Source organism: Saprolegnia diclina, assembly GCF_000281045.1.
Source record: "Saprolegnia diclina VS20 unplaced genomic scaffold supercont1.7, whole genome shotgun sequence".
Taxonomy (NCBI): domain Eukaryota; phylum Oomycota; class Saprolegniomycetes; order Saprolegniales; family Saprolegniaceae; genus Saprolegnia; species Saprolegnia diclina.
The window spans coordinates 251,420-267,049 of NW_008246074.1; the positions used below are offsets into that span (position 1 = coordinate 251,420).

General features: G+C 57.4%; 7 protein-coding genes across 7 annotated transcripts; 4 read left to right on the plus strand and 3 right to left on the minus strand.

The window, feature by feature from the left end:
- Positions 1 to 47: 47 nt before the first annotated feature.
- On the plus strand, positions 48 to 1,136 carry SDRG_02992 (hypothetical protein; the record flags this gene model as incomplete). The annotated part of the gene is made up of 1 exon (XM_008608606.1): positions 48 to 1,136. The coding sequence occupies one exon, from the start codon at positions 48 to 50 to the stop codon at positions 1,056 to 1,058; it is 1,011 nt and encodes a 336-aa protein (XP_008606828.1). The 3' UTR covers positions 1,059 to 1,136.
- A 635-nt stretch (positions 1,137 to 1,771) lies between these two features.
- Positions 1,772 to 6,759, plus strand: SDRG_02993 (DNA topoisomerase II). Its single transcript, XM_008608607.1, has 10 exons — positions 1,772 to 1,800; positions 1,872 to 2,040; positions 2,088 to 3,040; positions 3,088 to 3,163; positions 3,205 to 3,740; positions 3,788 to 4,095; positions 4,150 to 4,276; positions 4,327 to 5,447; positions 5,499 to 6,316; positions 6,367 to 6,759. The coding sequence occupies exons 1-10, from the start codon at positions 1,795 to 1,797 to the stop codon at positions 6,630 to 6,632; spliced, it is 4,380 nt and encodes a 1,459-aa protein (XP_008606829.1). The 5' UTR covers positions 1,772 to 1,794; the 3' UTR covers positions 6,633 to 6,759.
- On the minus strand, positions 6,692 to 7,274 carry SDRG_02994 (hypothetical protein). Its single transcript, XM_008608608.1, has one exon. It carries the CDS (start codon positions 7,243 to 7,245, stop codon positions 6,736 to 6,738), a length of 510 nt encoding a protein of 169 aa, XP_008606830.1. The 5' UTR covers positions 7,246 to 7,274; the 3' UTR covers positions 6,692 to 6,735.
- A 301-nt stretch (positions 7,275 to 7,575) lies between these two features.
- Positions 7,576 to 9,367, plus strand: SDRG_02995 (hypothetical protein). The gene is made up of 8 exons (XM_008608609.1): positions 7,576 to 8,006; positions 8,055 to 8,217; positions 8,258 to 8,358; positions 8,409 to 8,467; positions 8,512 to 8,606; positions 8,666 to 8,886; positions 8,939 to 8,954; positions 9,001 to 9,367. Exons 1-8 carry the CDS (start codon positions 7,611 to 7,613, stop codon positions 9,198 to 9,200), a joined length of 1,251 nt encoding a protein of 416 aa, XP_008606831.1. The 5' UTR covers positions 7,576 to 7,610; the 3' UTR covers positions 9,201 to 9,367.
- On the minus strand, positions 9,189 to 10,599 carry SDRG_02996 (hypothetical protein; the record flags this gene model as incomplete). The annotated part of the gene is made up of 6 exons (XM_008608610.1): positions 9,189 to 9,328; positions 9,390 to 9,518; positions 9,569 to 9,839; positions 9,884 to 10,132; positions 10,182 to 10,247; positions 10,294 to 10,599. 6 exons carry the CDS (start codon positions 10,597 to 10,599, stop codon positions 9,189 to 9,191), a joined length of 1,161 nt encoding a protein of 386 aa, XP_008606832.1.
- A 258-nt stretch (positions 10,600 to 10,857) lies between these two features.
- Positions 10,858 to 12,219, minus strand: SDRG_02997 (hypothetical protein). The gene has a single exon (XM_008608611.1). The coding sequence runs from the start codon at positions 12,213 to 12,215 to the stop codon at positions 10,935 to 10,937; it is 1,281 nt and encodes a 426-aa protein (XP_008606833.1). The 5' UTR covers positions 12,216 to 12,219; the 3' UTR covers positions 10,858 to 10,934.
- Positions 12,220 to 13,661: 1,442 nt separating this feature from the next.
- Positions 13,662 to 15,515, plus strand: SDRG_02998 (hypothetical protein). Its single transcript, XM_008608612.1, has 11 exons — positions 13,662 to 13,730; positions 13,776 to 13,829; positions 13,873 to 14,153; positions 14,203 to 14,249; positions 14,299 to 14,392; positions 14,443 to 14,496; positions 14,550 to 14,648; positions 14,703 to 14,959; positions 15,016 to 15,124; positions 15,172 to 15,296; positions 15,342 to 15,515. The coding sequence occupies exons 1-11, from the start codon at positions 13,714 to 13,716 to the stop codon at positions 15,429 to 15,431; spliced, it is 1,227 nt and encodes a 408-aa protein (XP_008606834.1). The 5' UTR covers positions 13,662 to 13,713; the 3' UTR covers positions 15,432 to 15,515.
- Positions 15,516 to 15,630: the final 115 nt, after the last annotated feature.

Sequence of the window (15,630 nt, forward strand, 5' to 3'; positions counted from 1 at the left end):
TTACCATCCTCCAAGACTGCAAATGAGTTTTCAGTTCAGTATTTGCCATGTCCGAAACACTCTTTGTCGTTCTCTTCCTCGTCTTTGCCGGCCCTTTCGCAGCCTACGTCGTCGCTGCTCTCGTGCTCTATCTGCGTCCGGCCTCTAAGAAGCTCTACCCCACCTTCAAGAACAAACACGCCTTTGTCGCCGGTGGCAGCCTCGGCCTCGGCCGCGCACTCGCGCTCCAGCTCGTCGCCGCCGGTGCCAACGTCACCATCATTGCGCCATTCAGCGATGAGCTCCAAGACGCCGTGCAAGAAGCGCAGGCCAGCGCGACGCCCGAGCACGGCGCCATCCACAGCATCGTCGCCGACATGCGCGACGCAGTGTCGATCCAAGCGGCCATCCACGACGCCGAGACCCACTTGGGTCCCATCGCGATTCTCTTTACGGTCGCTGGCAAGGCCGTGACGGCCAAGCTCCACGACGTCTCGCTCGACGAGCACAAGCACGCGCTGGACCTCAACTACTTTGGCACGCTCAACACGGTGTACGCTGCGTTGCCTGGTATGCGGGCGCGCCAGCGCGGGTCGATCGTCTTCATTGCCAGCGGCGCGGCCCTCGCGAGCTACGTGGGATATGCCGCCTATTCACCGAGCAAGTACGCCGTCCGCGGCCTCGCTGAGTGTCTTCACAGCGAACTCGTGGGGTCGGGCGTCTCGGTGCACATTGCGTACCCTGGCCAGATGGACACGCCCGGGTACGCGATCGAAAACGTAACCAAGCCCGCCGAGTGCAAGACCATTGAAGCCAACGACACGCTGCACACGCCCGAGGCTGTGGCCACGTCGATCTTGCGGGACCTTCAGAACGGCGTGTACAACATGTATTGCGGCGACGTCATGTTGCGTCTTCTTGGTAGCGTGTCATCGGGCTTGATGCCACGCAACAACTGGGCTTTGGACGTGCTGATGTTTCCGATCCTCGTCCTGACGGCGTGGATCGTTCGCACTGACTGGGCCAAGATCGTCCAAAAGCACCGATTGGACAAGACTGACTCGTACCAGCAAGCATAAGCGTTCACGAGTGGTCCCAAGGAAGCCGTTGTTGCATCGAGATAGCGAAAATAACATTTTGAATAGTCAACCGATGGGACCCTTACCTCTCTCGTCGGTCGTGGAGGATAGATGGCGCCGAAGCAGCCACAGCACGATGGCGTGTGTTGTGTGTTTATTGGCTGGAAGCACCCTGATGCTGGTAGATTCGCTTGGACGGATAGAGTTGGTCATTATCGCGCAGGTGATACACAGTTAGTTGCTCATACTGACTGGTGGTGCTCCCATGATGGAGCCATCGTAAATGCCAGCAGTGCTAACGACTGAGATCGTCGCATCAAGTATGTATAAATTCGCGGCTTGGGCAAGAGTATGGCGGGACGAGCAGCGACTTGCGGTGATCACTGATCGGCCCGGCGTGCGTCGGATCGACGCCATCAATGCGGCGACGTGTGGATGCGTTGGACCGGTACGTTCGCCGTCAAGACGAGCTCTACTGATGACAGCTCGAGCTCGGCCGCGAGGGCAAAGAAGTGGCGGCCAGATATGGATACATCGACATGCGTCGGTATGGATCCGCGTGGTCGAAATTATCGAATTTGGCGCCAACCGTATCCGGTCCTTTTTGTGGGGCCGTCGAAGCGCGCGGTTTTGAAACCGGTCATCCCGTTTGAATTTTGACCAATCACGGTGGCCAATTCTGCCCAGCACCATATTTTCAATTTTGAATCCAAGGGACGAGGAAGCGACGACCAAGATGGAGGTACGACGATCGATAGCCGCGCGGCCGAGGAAGAGACCGTGCTCATGCCCATCTTCTTCCATGGTGCGTAGAAGAAGCCCAAGGGAAAGACCAAGGCGAAGAAGGCCGACTCGTCCGAGGACGACTACTCGGGCGCGTCGTCGGGGGACGAAGCCCCGGCCCGGGGCGGCCTCACGGTCGAGCAGATCTACCAGAAGAAGACGCAGCTCGAGCACATCCTCTTGCGCCCCGACACGTACGGTACGTTGATCCGATGCCATGACGCAATGGCTCACGCATGCTTGCAGTCGGGTCCATCGAGCCTGTGACGCAGAACATGTGGGTCTTCGACTCGGAAGAGAAAAAGATGGTCAACAAGAAGATCACGATCTGCCCGGGCCTCTACAAGATCTTTGACGAGATCATCGTGAACGCGTGCGACAACAAGCAGCGGGACAAGTCGATGGACGCGTTGAAGGTCACGTTCAACCAGGAGACGGGCGCGATCAGCGTCTGGAACAACGGCAAGGGGATTCCCGTCGTCATGCACAAGGAGCACAACGTCTACGTCCCGGAGCTCATCTTTGGCCACTTGCTCACGGGCAGCAACTTTGACGACAAGAAGAAGAAGACGACGGGCGGCCGGAACGGGTACGGCGCCAAGCTCGCCAACATCTTCTCGACCGAGTTTGTGGTCGAGACAGCCAGCAAAGAGGATGGAAAGCGCTACCGCCAAGTGTTTCAGAACAACATGAGCGTCAAGGGCGCGCCGACGATCACGTCGTGGTCCAAGAAGGACTTTACGTGCATTACGTTCACGCCCGACTTTGCCCGCTTCCAAATGACGGGCCTCGACGACGACATCATCTCGCTCTTCAAGAAGCGCGTCTACGACATTGCAGGCGTCACGGACAAGAGCTTGAGCGTGTACTTGAACGAAGAGAAGATCGAGGTCAAGACATTCCCGCAGTACATTGGCATGTATAACCCGGTCGAGGTCGTCTTTGACAAAGCCGACGAGCGCTGGCAAGTGGGCGTCGGCGTCAGCGACGACGGCTTCCAGCAAGTGAGTTTTGTCAACGGCATTTGCACGACCAAGGGCGGTCAGCACGTCAACTACATCGCCGACCAAATCGCTACGAAGCTCAGCGCCACGATCAAGAAGAAAAACAAGGGCGAGGCCGTCAAGCCCGCGCTCATCAAGAACAACATGTGCATCTACGTCAGCGCGCTCATCGACAACCCCGCGTTCGACTCGCAGGTACACGCCCTTGCATTCTTGACGATAAGATATACATCTCTTGGTAGACCAAAGAGACACTGACGACGCGCGCCAATGCGTTTGGGTCGACGTTCACGCTCAGCGACAAGTTCCTCAAGCAAGGTACGCCATGTCTTTTCAACGCCTCGTGACACGTCATGTAGTCGAGAAGACGTCGCTTGTCGAGCGCATTCTGTCGTTTGCCAAGTACAAGCAGACGGCAGAGCTCCAGCGCGCAGCCGGTGGCGGCAAGAAAAAACGCCTCACTGGCATCACGAAGCTCGACGATGCCAACTTTGCCGGTGGTGCCAAGGGCCACCTGTGCACCTTGATCTTGACGGAAGGTGACTCGGCCAAAGCGCTCGCGATGAGTGGTCTGTCGGTGGTCGGACGTGACTATTACGGCGTCTTTCCGCTCCGCGGTAAATTGCTCAACGTCCGTGAAGCCGCGCACTCGGTCATCAAGAAGAACGAAGAAGTCTCAAGCATCATCGAAATCTTGGGCCTCGCCTACGACAAGCAGTACGAGTCGACAAAGAACCTCCGCTACGGCCGCCTCATGATCATGGCCGATCAAGATCACGATGGCAGCCACATCAAGGGTCTCGTGATCAACTTCATCCACAACTACTGGCCATCGCTCATGGGCATTGACGACTTTGTCCAAGAGTTCATTACACCCATCATCAAAGCGACCAAGGTACATGTACCTATATGCACTGTCCATCGCTCAATCAGCGCGTGTAGGGCAACCGTGTCCAGGCCTTTTACACGATGCCAGAGTACGAACATTGGCGCGAGAGCACTAACAATGGTCGTGGCTGGGACATCAAGTACTATAAGGGTCTCGGAACGAGCACGGCCAAGGAAGCCAAGGAGTACTTCTCAGACCTGAACAAGCACCGGATCGCGTTCAAGTACGACGGCCCGGCGGACGACGACGCAATCGAAATGGCGTTCTCCAAGAAGCGCATTGAAGACCGCAAGGAGTGGTTGCGAGCCTTTGTGCCGGGGACGCACATCGACTACGACGTGCAAAATATGGGCTACGCCGAGTACGGTTCCTATAACGTGTCGCGTCGATCCTGACACCGTTTACTTTGACCTAGCTTTGTCAACAAGGAACTCATCCTGTTCTCGATGGCCGACAACATCCGGTCGATTCCGTCGGTGGTCGATGGCTTCAAGCCCTCGCAGCGCAAGATTCTCTTTTCTTGCTTCAAACGCAACCTCAAGGTGCACCTTTCATTCTTTGTCAAGAGCCCAAATCCACAATCGTTGCGTAGAAAGAAATCAAGGTCGCGCAGTTGGCTGGGTACGTCTCGGAGCATTCGGCGTACCACCACGGCGAAGCGAGCTTGCACGGCACGATCATCAACATGGCCCAAGACTTTGTCGGGAGCAACAACCTCCACTTGCTCTCGCCCAACGGCCAGTTTGGTACGCGCTTGAAGGGTGGCAAGGACGCGGCCAGTGCTCGTTACGTCTTCACGAAGTTGGAGACGCTCACGCGTCTGGTCTATCACCCGCTCGACGACAGCGTGCTCAACTACTTGGAAGAAGAAGGCCTCTCGATTGAGCCCGAGTGGTATATGCCGATTATCCCCATGGCGCTCGTCAACGGCAGCGACGGTATCGGGACTGGCTGGTCGTGCAGTATTCCGAACTACAACCCCGCCGACATCATTGCCAACATCCGTCGCCGCCTTCAAGCCGAGCCAATGCAGTCCATGCAACCTTGGTACCGCGGCTTCACGGGGGCCATTCTCCAGAAGGGCACAAGCGACAACTTTTTGGTCCAAGGTCGCTACGAGGTTGTGAACGAGTCGACTCTCGTCATTAGCGAGCTGCCCGTCAAGACTTGGACTCAGTCCTACAAGAAGATCCTAGAGAAGCAACTCGAGACGAACAAGATCAAGGACTTCAAGGAGAACCACACGGACACGACGGTGCTCTTTACAATCTCGATGGAGCCCGCCACGCTGGCCGCGCTTCAGCAAGATCCGAACGGCATTCTCAAGGAGTTCAAGCTCGAGACGTCAATTGCGACATCAAACATGCACATGTTTGACGCGGCGGGCCAGATCAAGCACTACAAGTCGCCGCTCGAGATCATCGAGGAGTTTTACATGCTCCGCATCGACTTTTACGGTCGGCGCAAGGTCGCGATCCTCAAGAAGCTCGACGTCGAGATCATGGCTCTCTCCAACAAAGTCCGCTTCATCACGGCCGTCATTGAAGGTAGCCTTGTCGTCAACAACCGCAAGAAGAAGGAGCTCCTCGAAGAGCTCCGGCGCTTGAAGTACGACCCAATGCCTAAGAAGAAGGTCATTAAGGCCGCGGGGAACCCCGACCAAGACGATGACGAAGAAGAGGAGGACGCTGGTCAGGGAAATGTCTCGGCGGGGTACAATGACGATGATCGTGCTATGGATTGTGACTCATGTGGTATATGTAGCGACTATGATTACTTGCTCTCGATGGCGCTTTGGAGTTTGACGGCGGAGCGTGTCGAAAATCTCCGCAACGACCTCTACTCCAAGGAAGCCGAACGCGACACGATCTTTGCAACGCCGCTCGAGTCTATGTGGCTTGCGGATCTGGACGCGCTCGAAGCCGGCCTTGCGGGTCACGAGACGGCTCGCCTCGCACAAGAAGCGGCGGCGCTCAAGCAAGCCAAGAAGGGCGGCGCCACGATCAAGCGCGCACCGGCAAAGAAGGCGAAGCGCAAGGCCGATGATTCGGACGCTGACGACTCGGGGTCGGACTTTGAAGTGAAGGTGGCCAAGGCGAAGGCTCCACCAAAAAAGAAGGCGGCTGTTGCTGCTGGCGACAAGCCCGTCGCCAAGGACAAGCAGGTGAGGCCCAAGGCCGAGCCCAAGGCTAAGGCGCAGCCCAAGGCCAAAGCAGAGCCAAAGGCCAAAGCGGAGTCGAAAGCCAAAGCCATGACGCAGACGACGCTTGCCGGCTTTACCGCGACTGACACTAAGCCTGCGAAGGAGGAAAAGCCCGTCAAGGCCAAGGCAGTCAAGCCGGCGGCGCCCAAGGCCAAGTTGCTGGACAAGAAGCGGGAGAAGGAAGAGTCCAGCGACGACGACGGGGAAGTGCTGTCGCTCTTTGAGCGGTTGCAGCGACGGAAGGAAGCGGAAGCGGCGAAAGCTGCTGCGCCGGCCTCGACGACGGCAACCGCGGCTAGTGAGGAGGACAGCGACGATGAGGTGACCATTGTTGCCAAGCCCGCGGCAGCAAAGCCGAAAGCTGCTGCCAAGCCCCGAGGTTCGTCCATTCGTTCCGCATCTTCCTCCATTAACTTTGACGTGTTGTAGCTCCTGCGGCCAAGAAGGCAGCCGAGCCCAAGGCCATGACAGCCAAGCCGGCGGCTAAAAAGTCAAGGAACGTGCTCGACGACTCGAGCGACAATGGTGGTGACAGCGAAGACGATGTCGAGATGACGCCTGTTGCACCCCGCGCGCGACCAGGCCGCGCCGCCGTCAAGCCTGTCGTATACAACGTGTCGTCGGCCGAGGACAATGAAGACGACGACGATGACGCCGCCAGCGACTTTGACATGGCCGGCGACGACTCGGACTAAATTGCCTTCCTCCATGTGATGCATTTGCTACCTGCTTGAAATGGTTCTCTTGCGTGCAGTATGGAGTCTCGTACGCATAGAATTAGTCGATTTAGATAGGCCTCTAGTAGACGCGCTTGTACTTTTCTTTCCGCTCGGCGCGCTTGACCTGCATCGTCGAGCGCGTCTTGACCTTGCCCGAGTAGTTTTCGCTCTTTTCCTTTTCCTTTTCGCTGCGTTGGCGCGCCCGGCGCGACTGGTTGCGACCTTTCGCCTTGCCGCCGGCCGTGGCCTTGGGCGTAAAGTACTCGTCGTTCTCGGTCGCAAACGCCCCGACGGCCTGCGAAAACGCCGACTCGATGACCGGCGCGTTCTGCTTTTGCTCTTTCGCCAAGGCGGCTTGGCGCAAATGCATCTCTTCCTGCGCCTTCTCGTGCTTGCGCTGCGCGAGGAGGTCCCGCGCCGACGACTTGAGAACGACGTCGCCGTTGGCGTCCGTCTGCAGCTGGAGGTCGAGCGACGTGAACGCCGACAGGATCGTCTTGCGCTCCGAGATGACGCTGTCGCCCGGCGAGCTCGCGGGCGCCAGCGCCCCGGACGCGGCCAAGAACGCGCTCAAGCTGGACATCGACATGGTCGCGACAAGTGCAAACTCAAAATGCGTTCTTCCACTTGTTAAAACGGACGCTGATTGGTGGACACGTCGAGTCAATGGCCAATCAAAACAGCGGATGGCGTCGCCATTGACTAACCGGACAGCATCCTGGCCGACGAAGACGGCGATGATGACTTGTACAGGTCCTGCGCGCTCCTTCATCACAGACGCATGCGAACAAGTGGGATGACAAGGTACATATGCGGGAACACGTCGCAGCAAGGGCAATCGATTCGCTTGGAATGGCAGCCTGCGAGATTGAGACAGATTCGATAATGTACTAGTCGATGGATCGACTACCCTCTGGCGGCTTAGTCGTTTTCGGTACCAAAAAGCGCAGCAGCATGGATCGCGAAGTGACGCCGCAAAAGACACGCCGAGGCAACGCTGGCGGCCGGATCAAGGCCAAAGGCGGCGGCCGCGGCCCGGCGCTGACCCCGCGCCCTGCGCCAATGCCAACGCCCACGATCTTGCGCGCCGCAGCGCCGCCGGCCGTCGCGACGCTCTTCAACCCCGACCAGCCGCGCCAGCAAGTGCATCCGCAAGGCCACCAGAAGCTTTACGAGCCCAACTCGTCGCCGTTCTCACCGCCAGGACCGCTCTCACAGCCAGCGCAGCGTCCTGGCGCCAAGGCAAAAGCCGACCCCGCGCTACAGATCCATACGGCCAAGGCATCGCTCGAGCAGCAACAGGCGCCGGTCAACGGCTGCGGCTGGAAGCTCGTCAACGCACAGCTTCAGGTACACGCATACGCACTGTCGTCGGCGATCGCATGACGGTAAATGTAGTTTTGCGCCGACCTGCCACAACCTGCGAGCTGGGCCGAGCTCACGCAGTACCAGGTCGTGGGTTGCATTGGCCTGGAGGGTGTCGGCAAGTCGACGCTTCTCTCGATGCTGGCAAATCAGAGCCCGTCGACAACGAATGCTTGGTTTCCGATCCAGACCCTTGGTAGTCGATGACTTAGTACCTCTCTCATGACCAATCTTAGACTGCAAGCTCAGTGGTAAGCACCAAACCAATGGCATCGACATGTGCATCACGGACGACAATGTGGTCTTCCTCGACTGCCAGCCCTTCCTGAGCAGCTCTGTACGACTGCGACAGCTTTTCCATCCTATAGCGTCCATATGTACTGGTAGATGCTCCACGAAATGATCCGGAAGCACGAATCGCCCAAGTTCAACGCCCTTCCGCTCGAGTATACCCTTCCGCACCACGGGCTTTTGTCTCATAGTCGTGTAGCCAGCAGCTCGAAGTCGCTTCGCTCCAACTGCTTGTGTTCCTCTTTTCCGTGTGCCACTACGTACTCGTCGTCTCGGACACGCCCATGGACCACGGTGCACCACCTTCGCTTCAGACATAATACCCAGGCTGTCCCTCACCGCTGATGGCGTAGACCTTGCGGAGCTATTGCAATGTGGCGAAGTCCTCAAGCAGCGCGTGCCGAGTATCTCGGGCGAGCTCACTGAGCACTGCGCACAGGCCATTTTCGTGCAGACCAAGACACCACCGCGACATGCCGACTCGGCGCTTGCGTGGCTGCAGACGACCCACGATGGCTCTCTCTTCGCGTCCAGCACACCGTCGCTGCCTCTCTTTGCCCTGCCTCGTCTCGATGTACGCATCACCGCATCTGCACGAAACCACCGGCTCATGTGGTTATCTCTAGGCGCCAACGTTTCCTGGTACGACGATCTGATAGCTTCTTGGCCGTCGACGGCAGTGGTTTAGCGACGTATGATGCTTTTGCAACCTTCATGCAGCACCTCCCCAAGACGTCACTGACGCAGAAGAAGGGCCACAACCTCCTTTCGTTGAAGGAGTGGGTGCAAAACGCGGCTCGCATTTACGACAGTCTGCGCAAGTCGAGCTCGATAAGCGACTACAGCCGCTTGCTTCAAAAAGCCTCGTCGTCGGTCTCAGGCAAGTGAACTGCAGTGGCACCGACGCTCGGGCTTCATGCGACTGATGTCGCCCTTGGACGCGCGCAGCTTCTCGTGGTACAGCTGCGCGAGCTCGGCCTTGAGCCGGTGAATCTCGCGGGCGTGGACAACCGCCTCTAGTCACCCGGTAACATCAACATGTCAGGAGCGTTGAAAGTGTTTTGCAAAAATACGCACCGTACGGCACCGCGTGCTTGACGCGCCGCCGCAGCGCCGACGTTTCTAGCGTCCATGCGTCGCGGAGCTGTCCGAGCTTGGCGGCGCAGGCTTTGTGCCACGCGCCATTCATCGCTTTGGCCATGCGGGCTAGCGCTCGTGCGCTCACATCATTGAACGTCGGGTGGGGGACGTAGTACCAAATGCGTGTGGTGGCACGGACGGTGCGTACTCGGTGCGAAAGGTCGAGAGAATCGAGAGCACTTTGGTGGGGACCCACTGCTTTTCCTCAGTGGCCACCTGAATCGGGGGTGACTCGGGGGATGGCGGGTAGACCTCGCTGAGCTCGTGAACGAGCCGGCCCCACGCAAGGAGGTCGTCTTTCTGGGGGGCACCGCTGCTGGGGGCTACCCCCGGGGGGCCAAAGCTGTCGGGGGCGACAAACGAAGCATTCTCGAGCGACGTGTAAAACTAATCACAGGATGATGACGTATGCACGCGTGGAAGGGGCGAACCTTGAAGTGAGCAAACTCTTTGGTATCGACAAGGAGCGCTACAAGCCGCTGGTTGTCGCGCACGAGCTGGCCCATTGCTGCGGTTGACGGCGCTTGCACTTCAGCCTCGCGCACTTGACGCCGCAGCGTAGCGATATTTGTGTCGAGGTGCTCGCAGTGCGCTTGCAAGTCCATGTACAAGGTCTCGTAATGGCGCGCGGTCTCGTCTTTGGCACACAGCTCCGCATCGCGCGCTTGAAGTTCGCGCTTCTACACTCGCATCAGACACGCATCTCATCACCGCAAGCCAGCGCTGCACCAGCTCAAGCACCAACATCTCCATGTCACGCTCGCTCCACGCGTCACGAGGCGGCGGCGACTGGACCTTGTGACGTGTGAGTCAGCTTACATGCCATATTGTATATACCTACCACCACGGTTTTCAGAGCTTTGGCGTGGACACTCGCGAGCTCCTGCTTCGCAGCGTCCAAACGCTCTGTGAGCTGCGCTTCGGAGGCCTGGCTCGCCTGCAAGAGGAGACGCACGCGGTGCAGTTCGTCACGGACCGAATTTGTGTGGAAATGGGTTTGTTTGAGCAAACGCATCTCGGCACCGAGCCGATAGTACTTTTCCTGAACGTCCGAAAGCTCCGAGAGCGTCTGCAGGTGCTCGCTCGTTGCATCGAGGCCTCGCACGCGCGTCACGTCCAAGTCGTCAAGCCGCAGCGAGCGCTGCATGTCACTGCGAAATCGTTGTGAAACGGTCGACTTCGTTGAAGTGCATATTTGAAGAGGCCGGCGCGGGCTCCAAGATCATGCTGGGCGAGAGCCGAATCCTCATTTTCGCGTTCCCACGGTTGACAAACTCGGTTTTTGGGATCCACAAGACAAGGCGTCGGAGCGGCCACTCGTACAGTGGTTGGACGTTTATACCAAAACGCGTAGGAGCAGATCTAGTACTCCACACTCTTTAAGTTTTGTCTCCATCGTTGTTTTTTGCACATAGTCAAGTGTACAATATTGTCTACTTGTTAAATGATCTCTATTGAGCTTTGGTGCTCGCATCACTCTAATCACGCACTTCGTAGTTTCGCTACGATACGGTCCGCGGCAATCTGTCCCGAGCTCCAGCAGTTCGTAAAGTTGAAGCCACCGGTGACACCATCGACGTTCAGACACTCGCCGGCGAAGAAGAGACCTGGCGTCGTTTTGGCCTCGAGGTCTTTCGTCAGCTGCCGTAGCTCGACGCCGCCGGCCGTCACAAACTCGTCTTTGAACGTCGTCTTGCCCGTTGTCACCATCGTGCACGCGGCGACGTTGGCTGCGATCGTCGCCACCATTTCCTTGGAGACGTTGGCCCACGTCACATCGGCCTCGAGCGCCAAGCGGGCCCAAAGCCGCTGCGCCAACAGTGGTTTGTTGTCGTCATCCACAAACGGGCATGTGGACGCGACCTTGCGCGTCGGATGCCGCATGCGCTGGTCGGCCAAGAAGAGCCGCGCTTCGTGCGGCGAGAAGCGACCGCCTGTCCAGTCGACGCAGAAGGGCAGCTTGTAGTCGGCAGCGTGCATCGCCAGCGCGGCAAAGGCACTCTGACGCAAGATCGCAGGCCCGCTCAAGCCAAAGTGCGTAATGAGTGTCGGGCCATAGACCGGCGGCAGCTTCTTGAGCGTCGGGAGCGAGATCATGGTCTCGTCGACCGAGATGCCCGCGAGATCACGGATGCGCGTATCGTTGGACTTGAAGGTAAAGAGGGATGGGACGGGCGGCGCGACAGCGAGCTGCAATGGTGGCGCTTGGAGGAGTTCCCAGAACGGCACCGAAGAGCCGGTTGCAATGACAACGCAGCGTGCGTGGAGGTCGAGGATCGAGTCGTCGGCCTTGGCCCGCGCTGCCATCGTAAAGATTGCGTCATCACTATTATGCGAGAGCGAGACGACTTTGGTGCGTCGGTGGATCTCGACGTCGGCGGCTGCGTCCAACAAGACATTGACAATCGTCGCGCTCGAGTCCGTGGTCGGGAAGACGCGCCCGTCGGCTTCGGTCTTGAGCGCAACCCCATGCTTCTCGAACCACTGGTGCGACTCTTCGATGCCAAAGCGACTGAGGTTGCCGAGGAGATGCTTCCCGCCCCGCGGGTACTGCGCGGCGACGTCGCGCAGGTCGGCAAACTTGTGCCGGGCGTGCGTGACGTTGCAGCGGCCGCCGCCCGAGAGACGCACCTTCTTGAGAAGCTCTTTCTGCGCTTCCAAGAGGATCACACGCGCAGATGGCATCTGCTTGGTGATCGCTTGCGCGCAAAAGACGCCGGCGGGACCGCCACCGACAACGACCACGTCGACGACCTTGACCATCGAAATTGCACTCTAACCAACATGCGGCGATGCCATTGGCTAGAACGAACCAATCACATGGTCTCTTTTGACCAGGACACCACCTCTGCGAGATCCTTGTCGTCGGGGTGGTATGCATGGAATTCTCACCTTTGGCTAGCCGACGCTTGAATCGATTGCAGCTAGAATTTCGCCACCTCATTTAATGACTACTAGTATGCAGATATCTAGATGGTGGTTCAAACCTCGGTTTCGCAAGACATGTTAACCCTCCGCTGACGGCTCACCCGTTAAAAGTTAAGAGTTTAAACGGTTGTTTTCCACCTCTCAGACATCGTTGGATGCGTCACTCGTCATCAAGCTGACAGGCGTTGTGGTGATTTTGTTCTTGGGCACTGTCTGGTGCAACGCAGACTGCACCTTGATTCGTTGCGCGTTGAGATTTATCGACCATCGCGTACCACTCGTTCGCACGTGGCGCGCACGGCAAGAGGTCGTAGCCGGATGCAAACCATGTGATCAAAGACTCTTTGATCACACTCTTGCAGGCGGCCTGGCGTCAAGACGACGTGGATTGGGCTAAATGCATTCCTTGTATCCAATCAGATGGCCAAGAAATGCTAGAGCTATCCACCAATCATAGACCTATCCATATCCAAATCGCTTCGCGCGATTTCGGTAGGATGCAGAGCGATTTCGAGCACTATAACGACAGCATCGGACTCCCCGCTTCATTTCCTACTGGAATCCGCCGTAATCCCACCAACGAAAATTTTCTTGAAAATGGCGAGAGATCCCGGGCGCACGTGGCGAGGCATGCATTTTCACGTCTCAGCCGAGCAATGCATCATCTGGTTGGCTATATTGTGTTAAAATATAGTCAATCACGTACCGATATTGACGCGATCTTGCAGAGCGAGAATGGCATGGTCGTGGACGCGGCGATGATCGAGCGCCAACTCGCGCTGCCGAGCTTGCTTAGCATACCGCAAGGCGACAACACCATTGATCATGTAGTTCTTGCTCGACAAAGTGACACCTGTCCTTCATCACGTTAGCGTGGCGGGTGTAGCCACAACCACCTGCAAGGACGACCGATATCCGATACTGGTCGAGAACGCAGCCTTCTCTGCGCTCACGACGCGCGACACATAGACACTCATTTATTGGTTCGTCGCCTAGTTGCAGTGGTGTCGCCAACGGTTCCTGCTTGCTTGCTGGCGCCACGACGTTCGAAAATGACAATACTCTCCATCCGATCGAATGGCGCGGTGGCATATACAATTCACGCTGCTAATATACCGTGACAACCTGTTGATTTAATGTTGCAAGTGGCAGCGCTAGCAAGTGGGTTCATCAAAGAAAAAGCAGAGCAAGCCCAGGTTGACACATAGGAACCTCTTACAACACATAGTACGCATGTTTTATCAAGGGTATTGAATGTCAGAGACTCGATGTTGTCGGCAGATTTTGCAATCCAGAGTCTTCGTCAATTCCGATCATCGGCCCGACGACGACGATGCTACGCTCGACATGGTAGACAGCGTACGCTGCTTCCTTCGCCTCATGCATGCTGCGTAGCAAGGCCCTCTCTTCGCGTGTGCTGGCGCGCGCGCCGACGTCCTACCTCCAAAGGTACAGCGTCCGCGACCGGCGACATTGCCAATGTAAAGCGTAGCTCGATGGCGGCCGCTGCGCTCTTGACAGCGGGTACGGCCATGACGGCGCTTAGCGAAGAGGCGCCGACCGAGGCGCCCAAGAAGAAGTCCAAGACGCGCTGGCACACGCGCCAGAAGTACGAGGACGGCGACAAGCAAGCGCAGCTCATGAACGAGAGCTTGACGCGCTACAAGCAGGACCTCGCGGCTTTCGACAGCATCGAGACGCGCTTTGACGTATTCGCCAAGGCGGTCAACAAGGACAAGAAAAATAGCTGGCAAAAGGTCATGACTTTTACCGGTATGTACATGCTTACTTTTTTCGACGGGATCAAACCCAAGCCCACTAGACTTTGTGCACGCGTTGGTGCTACCGCGCTTCCGCACGGCCGAGCCGGTCTCTTCGACCTGCTGCGCTGCGACGTCTCACGCCTCGTTCTCCGTAGCCATCGACAGCGTCGTACGCCTGCGACTTTACGGGCGACGCCAACGGCCTCATCTCGTACGAGGAGTGCCACCTCCTCGTGCATTTGCTCCAGAGTACTACGTTTCTATCCATGTTGTGCATCCATATATCTCATTCGCGCTAGTTCCTGTCGAGCACTTTGATGTGGCCTTTCACATGTTTGACCTCGATGGCAACGGTACGTTATGGCATTTGCGTGTCCATATCTTGATTTGCTCGAATCTCACCTAGGGACGGTCGACAAGGCGGAGTTCCTTGAAGTGCTTTCGAGCGTCCTCAACAACATCAAGGACACGCGCACGGACGCGTCCAAGCCCAAAGAAGTCCACGGTAGTCAACGCGATCTATCTATGGTCAACGAAGTTCACGACGGACGATCGCTAGTCGAAGCGTCGTTCCGGCTGCTGCAGCATTTCTTCGGCAAGCATGGCAAGAAGAAGATCACAGCCAAAGAGTTTATCGCGGTCATCCAGTCGCTCAAGGAGCACCTCTTGCGCGCCGAGTTTGACTTGTATGCGACCGAGCGCAACGGCGTCAAGTCGATTTCTGTCCACGACTTTGCCGTCACGCTCATCTCGTGTCTCGACCCAAAGCACCTCCCGAGCCTCCTTCCGCGCCTCCAGCTCTTGGCCGCGAGCGATGTACTATCAACTTGATACAATGCAACCATCCGCTGATACCATTTGTTTATTTGTAGGAGCGCGTGAGCTGGCAAGAATTTGTGCTCTTCCACAGCGTGATCCAGAACCACCTTGAAGGCATCAAGCTCGCGTTCGAGCTGCGCCCGGAAGACGAAGTCAACGAAGGTAGCGTCACGGGTATGACGACGGCGCGTCATGGCAACGTGTAATAGAGGACTTTATCAAGGCTGCGTACATTGTCAGTGGCGTCCGCTTGCCCGAGCACATCATGGCTATGGTCTTCCGCGTCTTTGACGCCAACGGCAACGGCACGCTCGACGAAGATGAGCTCCTCAAGGTACATGCACGCATTTTCCCGCAGTCATCTCAACACAGGATGCAGATCCTTGCCACGCGGAACCAAGCGGCGCTGCACAAGACGGTGCCGCTGTCGCGCCCGGCCAAGTTTTGGGCGTGCCTCCACGACGCCTAGAAGTCTCTCGATGACGAACGAATGTGTGGTCAGCGCGTGATAGTGGCAGAGCTAATCCCAATGTTCGCCAGCGTACACTTGCTTGGATGGCGCAGAGAGGTGGCTAGCAGAGACAGGCGGCGCCATTCGCATGCCTATGGCCTTGACCTCGGTCGTGCCTGACCAGACCAAGAGCCCAGAAGCAGTTCTTAGTGCGCCT

What these genes read in the sequence shown, in the direction of transcription:
- SDRG_02998 (XM_008608612.1), top strand. An exon ending in GCTTCCGCACGGCCGAGCCG is followed by an intron (nt 14,250 to 14,298) that starts GTCTCTTCGACC and finishes CGTTCTCCGTAG; the next exon opens with CCATCGACAGCGTCGTACGC. An exon ending in ACGAAGATGAGCTCCTCAAG is followed by an intron (nt 15,297 to 15,341) that starts GTACATGCACGC and finishes CACAGGATGCAG; the next exon opens with ATCCTTGCCACGCGGAACCA.
- SDRG_02994 (XM_008608608.1), bottom strand. Translation starts at nt 7,245, where the DNA reads ATGTCGATGTCCAGCTTGAGCGCGTTCTTGGCCGCGTCCGGGGCGCTG.
- SDRG_02995 (XM_008608609.1), top strand. Translation starts at nt 7,611, where the DNA reads ATGGATCGCGAAGTGACGCCGCAAAAGACACGCCGAGGCAACGCTGGC. An exon ending in GTTTCCGATCCAGACCCTTG is followed by an intron (nt 8,218 to 8,257) that starts GTAGTCGATGAC and finishes GACCAATCTTAG; the next exon opens with ACTGCAAGCTCAGTGGTAAG. An exon ending in GGACACGCCCATGGACCACG is followed by an intron (nt 8,607 to 8,665) that starts GTGCACCACCTT and finishes CTGATGGCGTAG; the next exon opens with ACCTTGCGGAGCTATTGCAA.
- SDRG_02993 (XM_008608607.1), top strand. An exon ending in CCATCATCAAAGCGACCAAG is followed by an intron (nt 3,741 to 3,787) that starts GTACATGTACCT and finishes CAGCGCGTGTAG; the next exon opens with GGCAACCGTGTCCAGGCCTT. An exon ending in AGCTGCTGCCAAGCCCCGAG is followed by an intron (nt 6,317 to 6,366) that starts GTTCGTCCATTC and finishes GACGTGTTGTAG; the next exon opens with CTCCTGCGGCCAAGAAGGCA.
- SDRG_02997 (XM_008608611.1), bottom strand. Translation starts at nt 12,215, where the DNA reads ATGGTCAAGGTCGTCGACGTGGTCGTTGTCGGTGGCGGTCCCGCCGGC.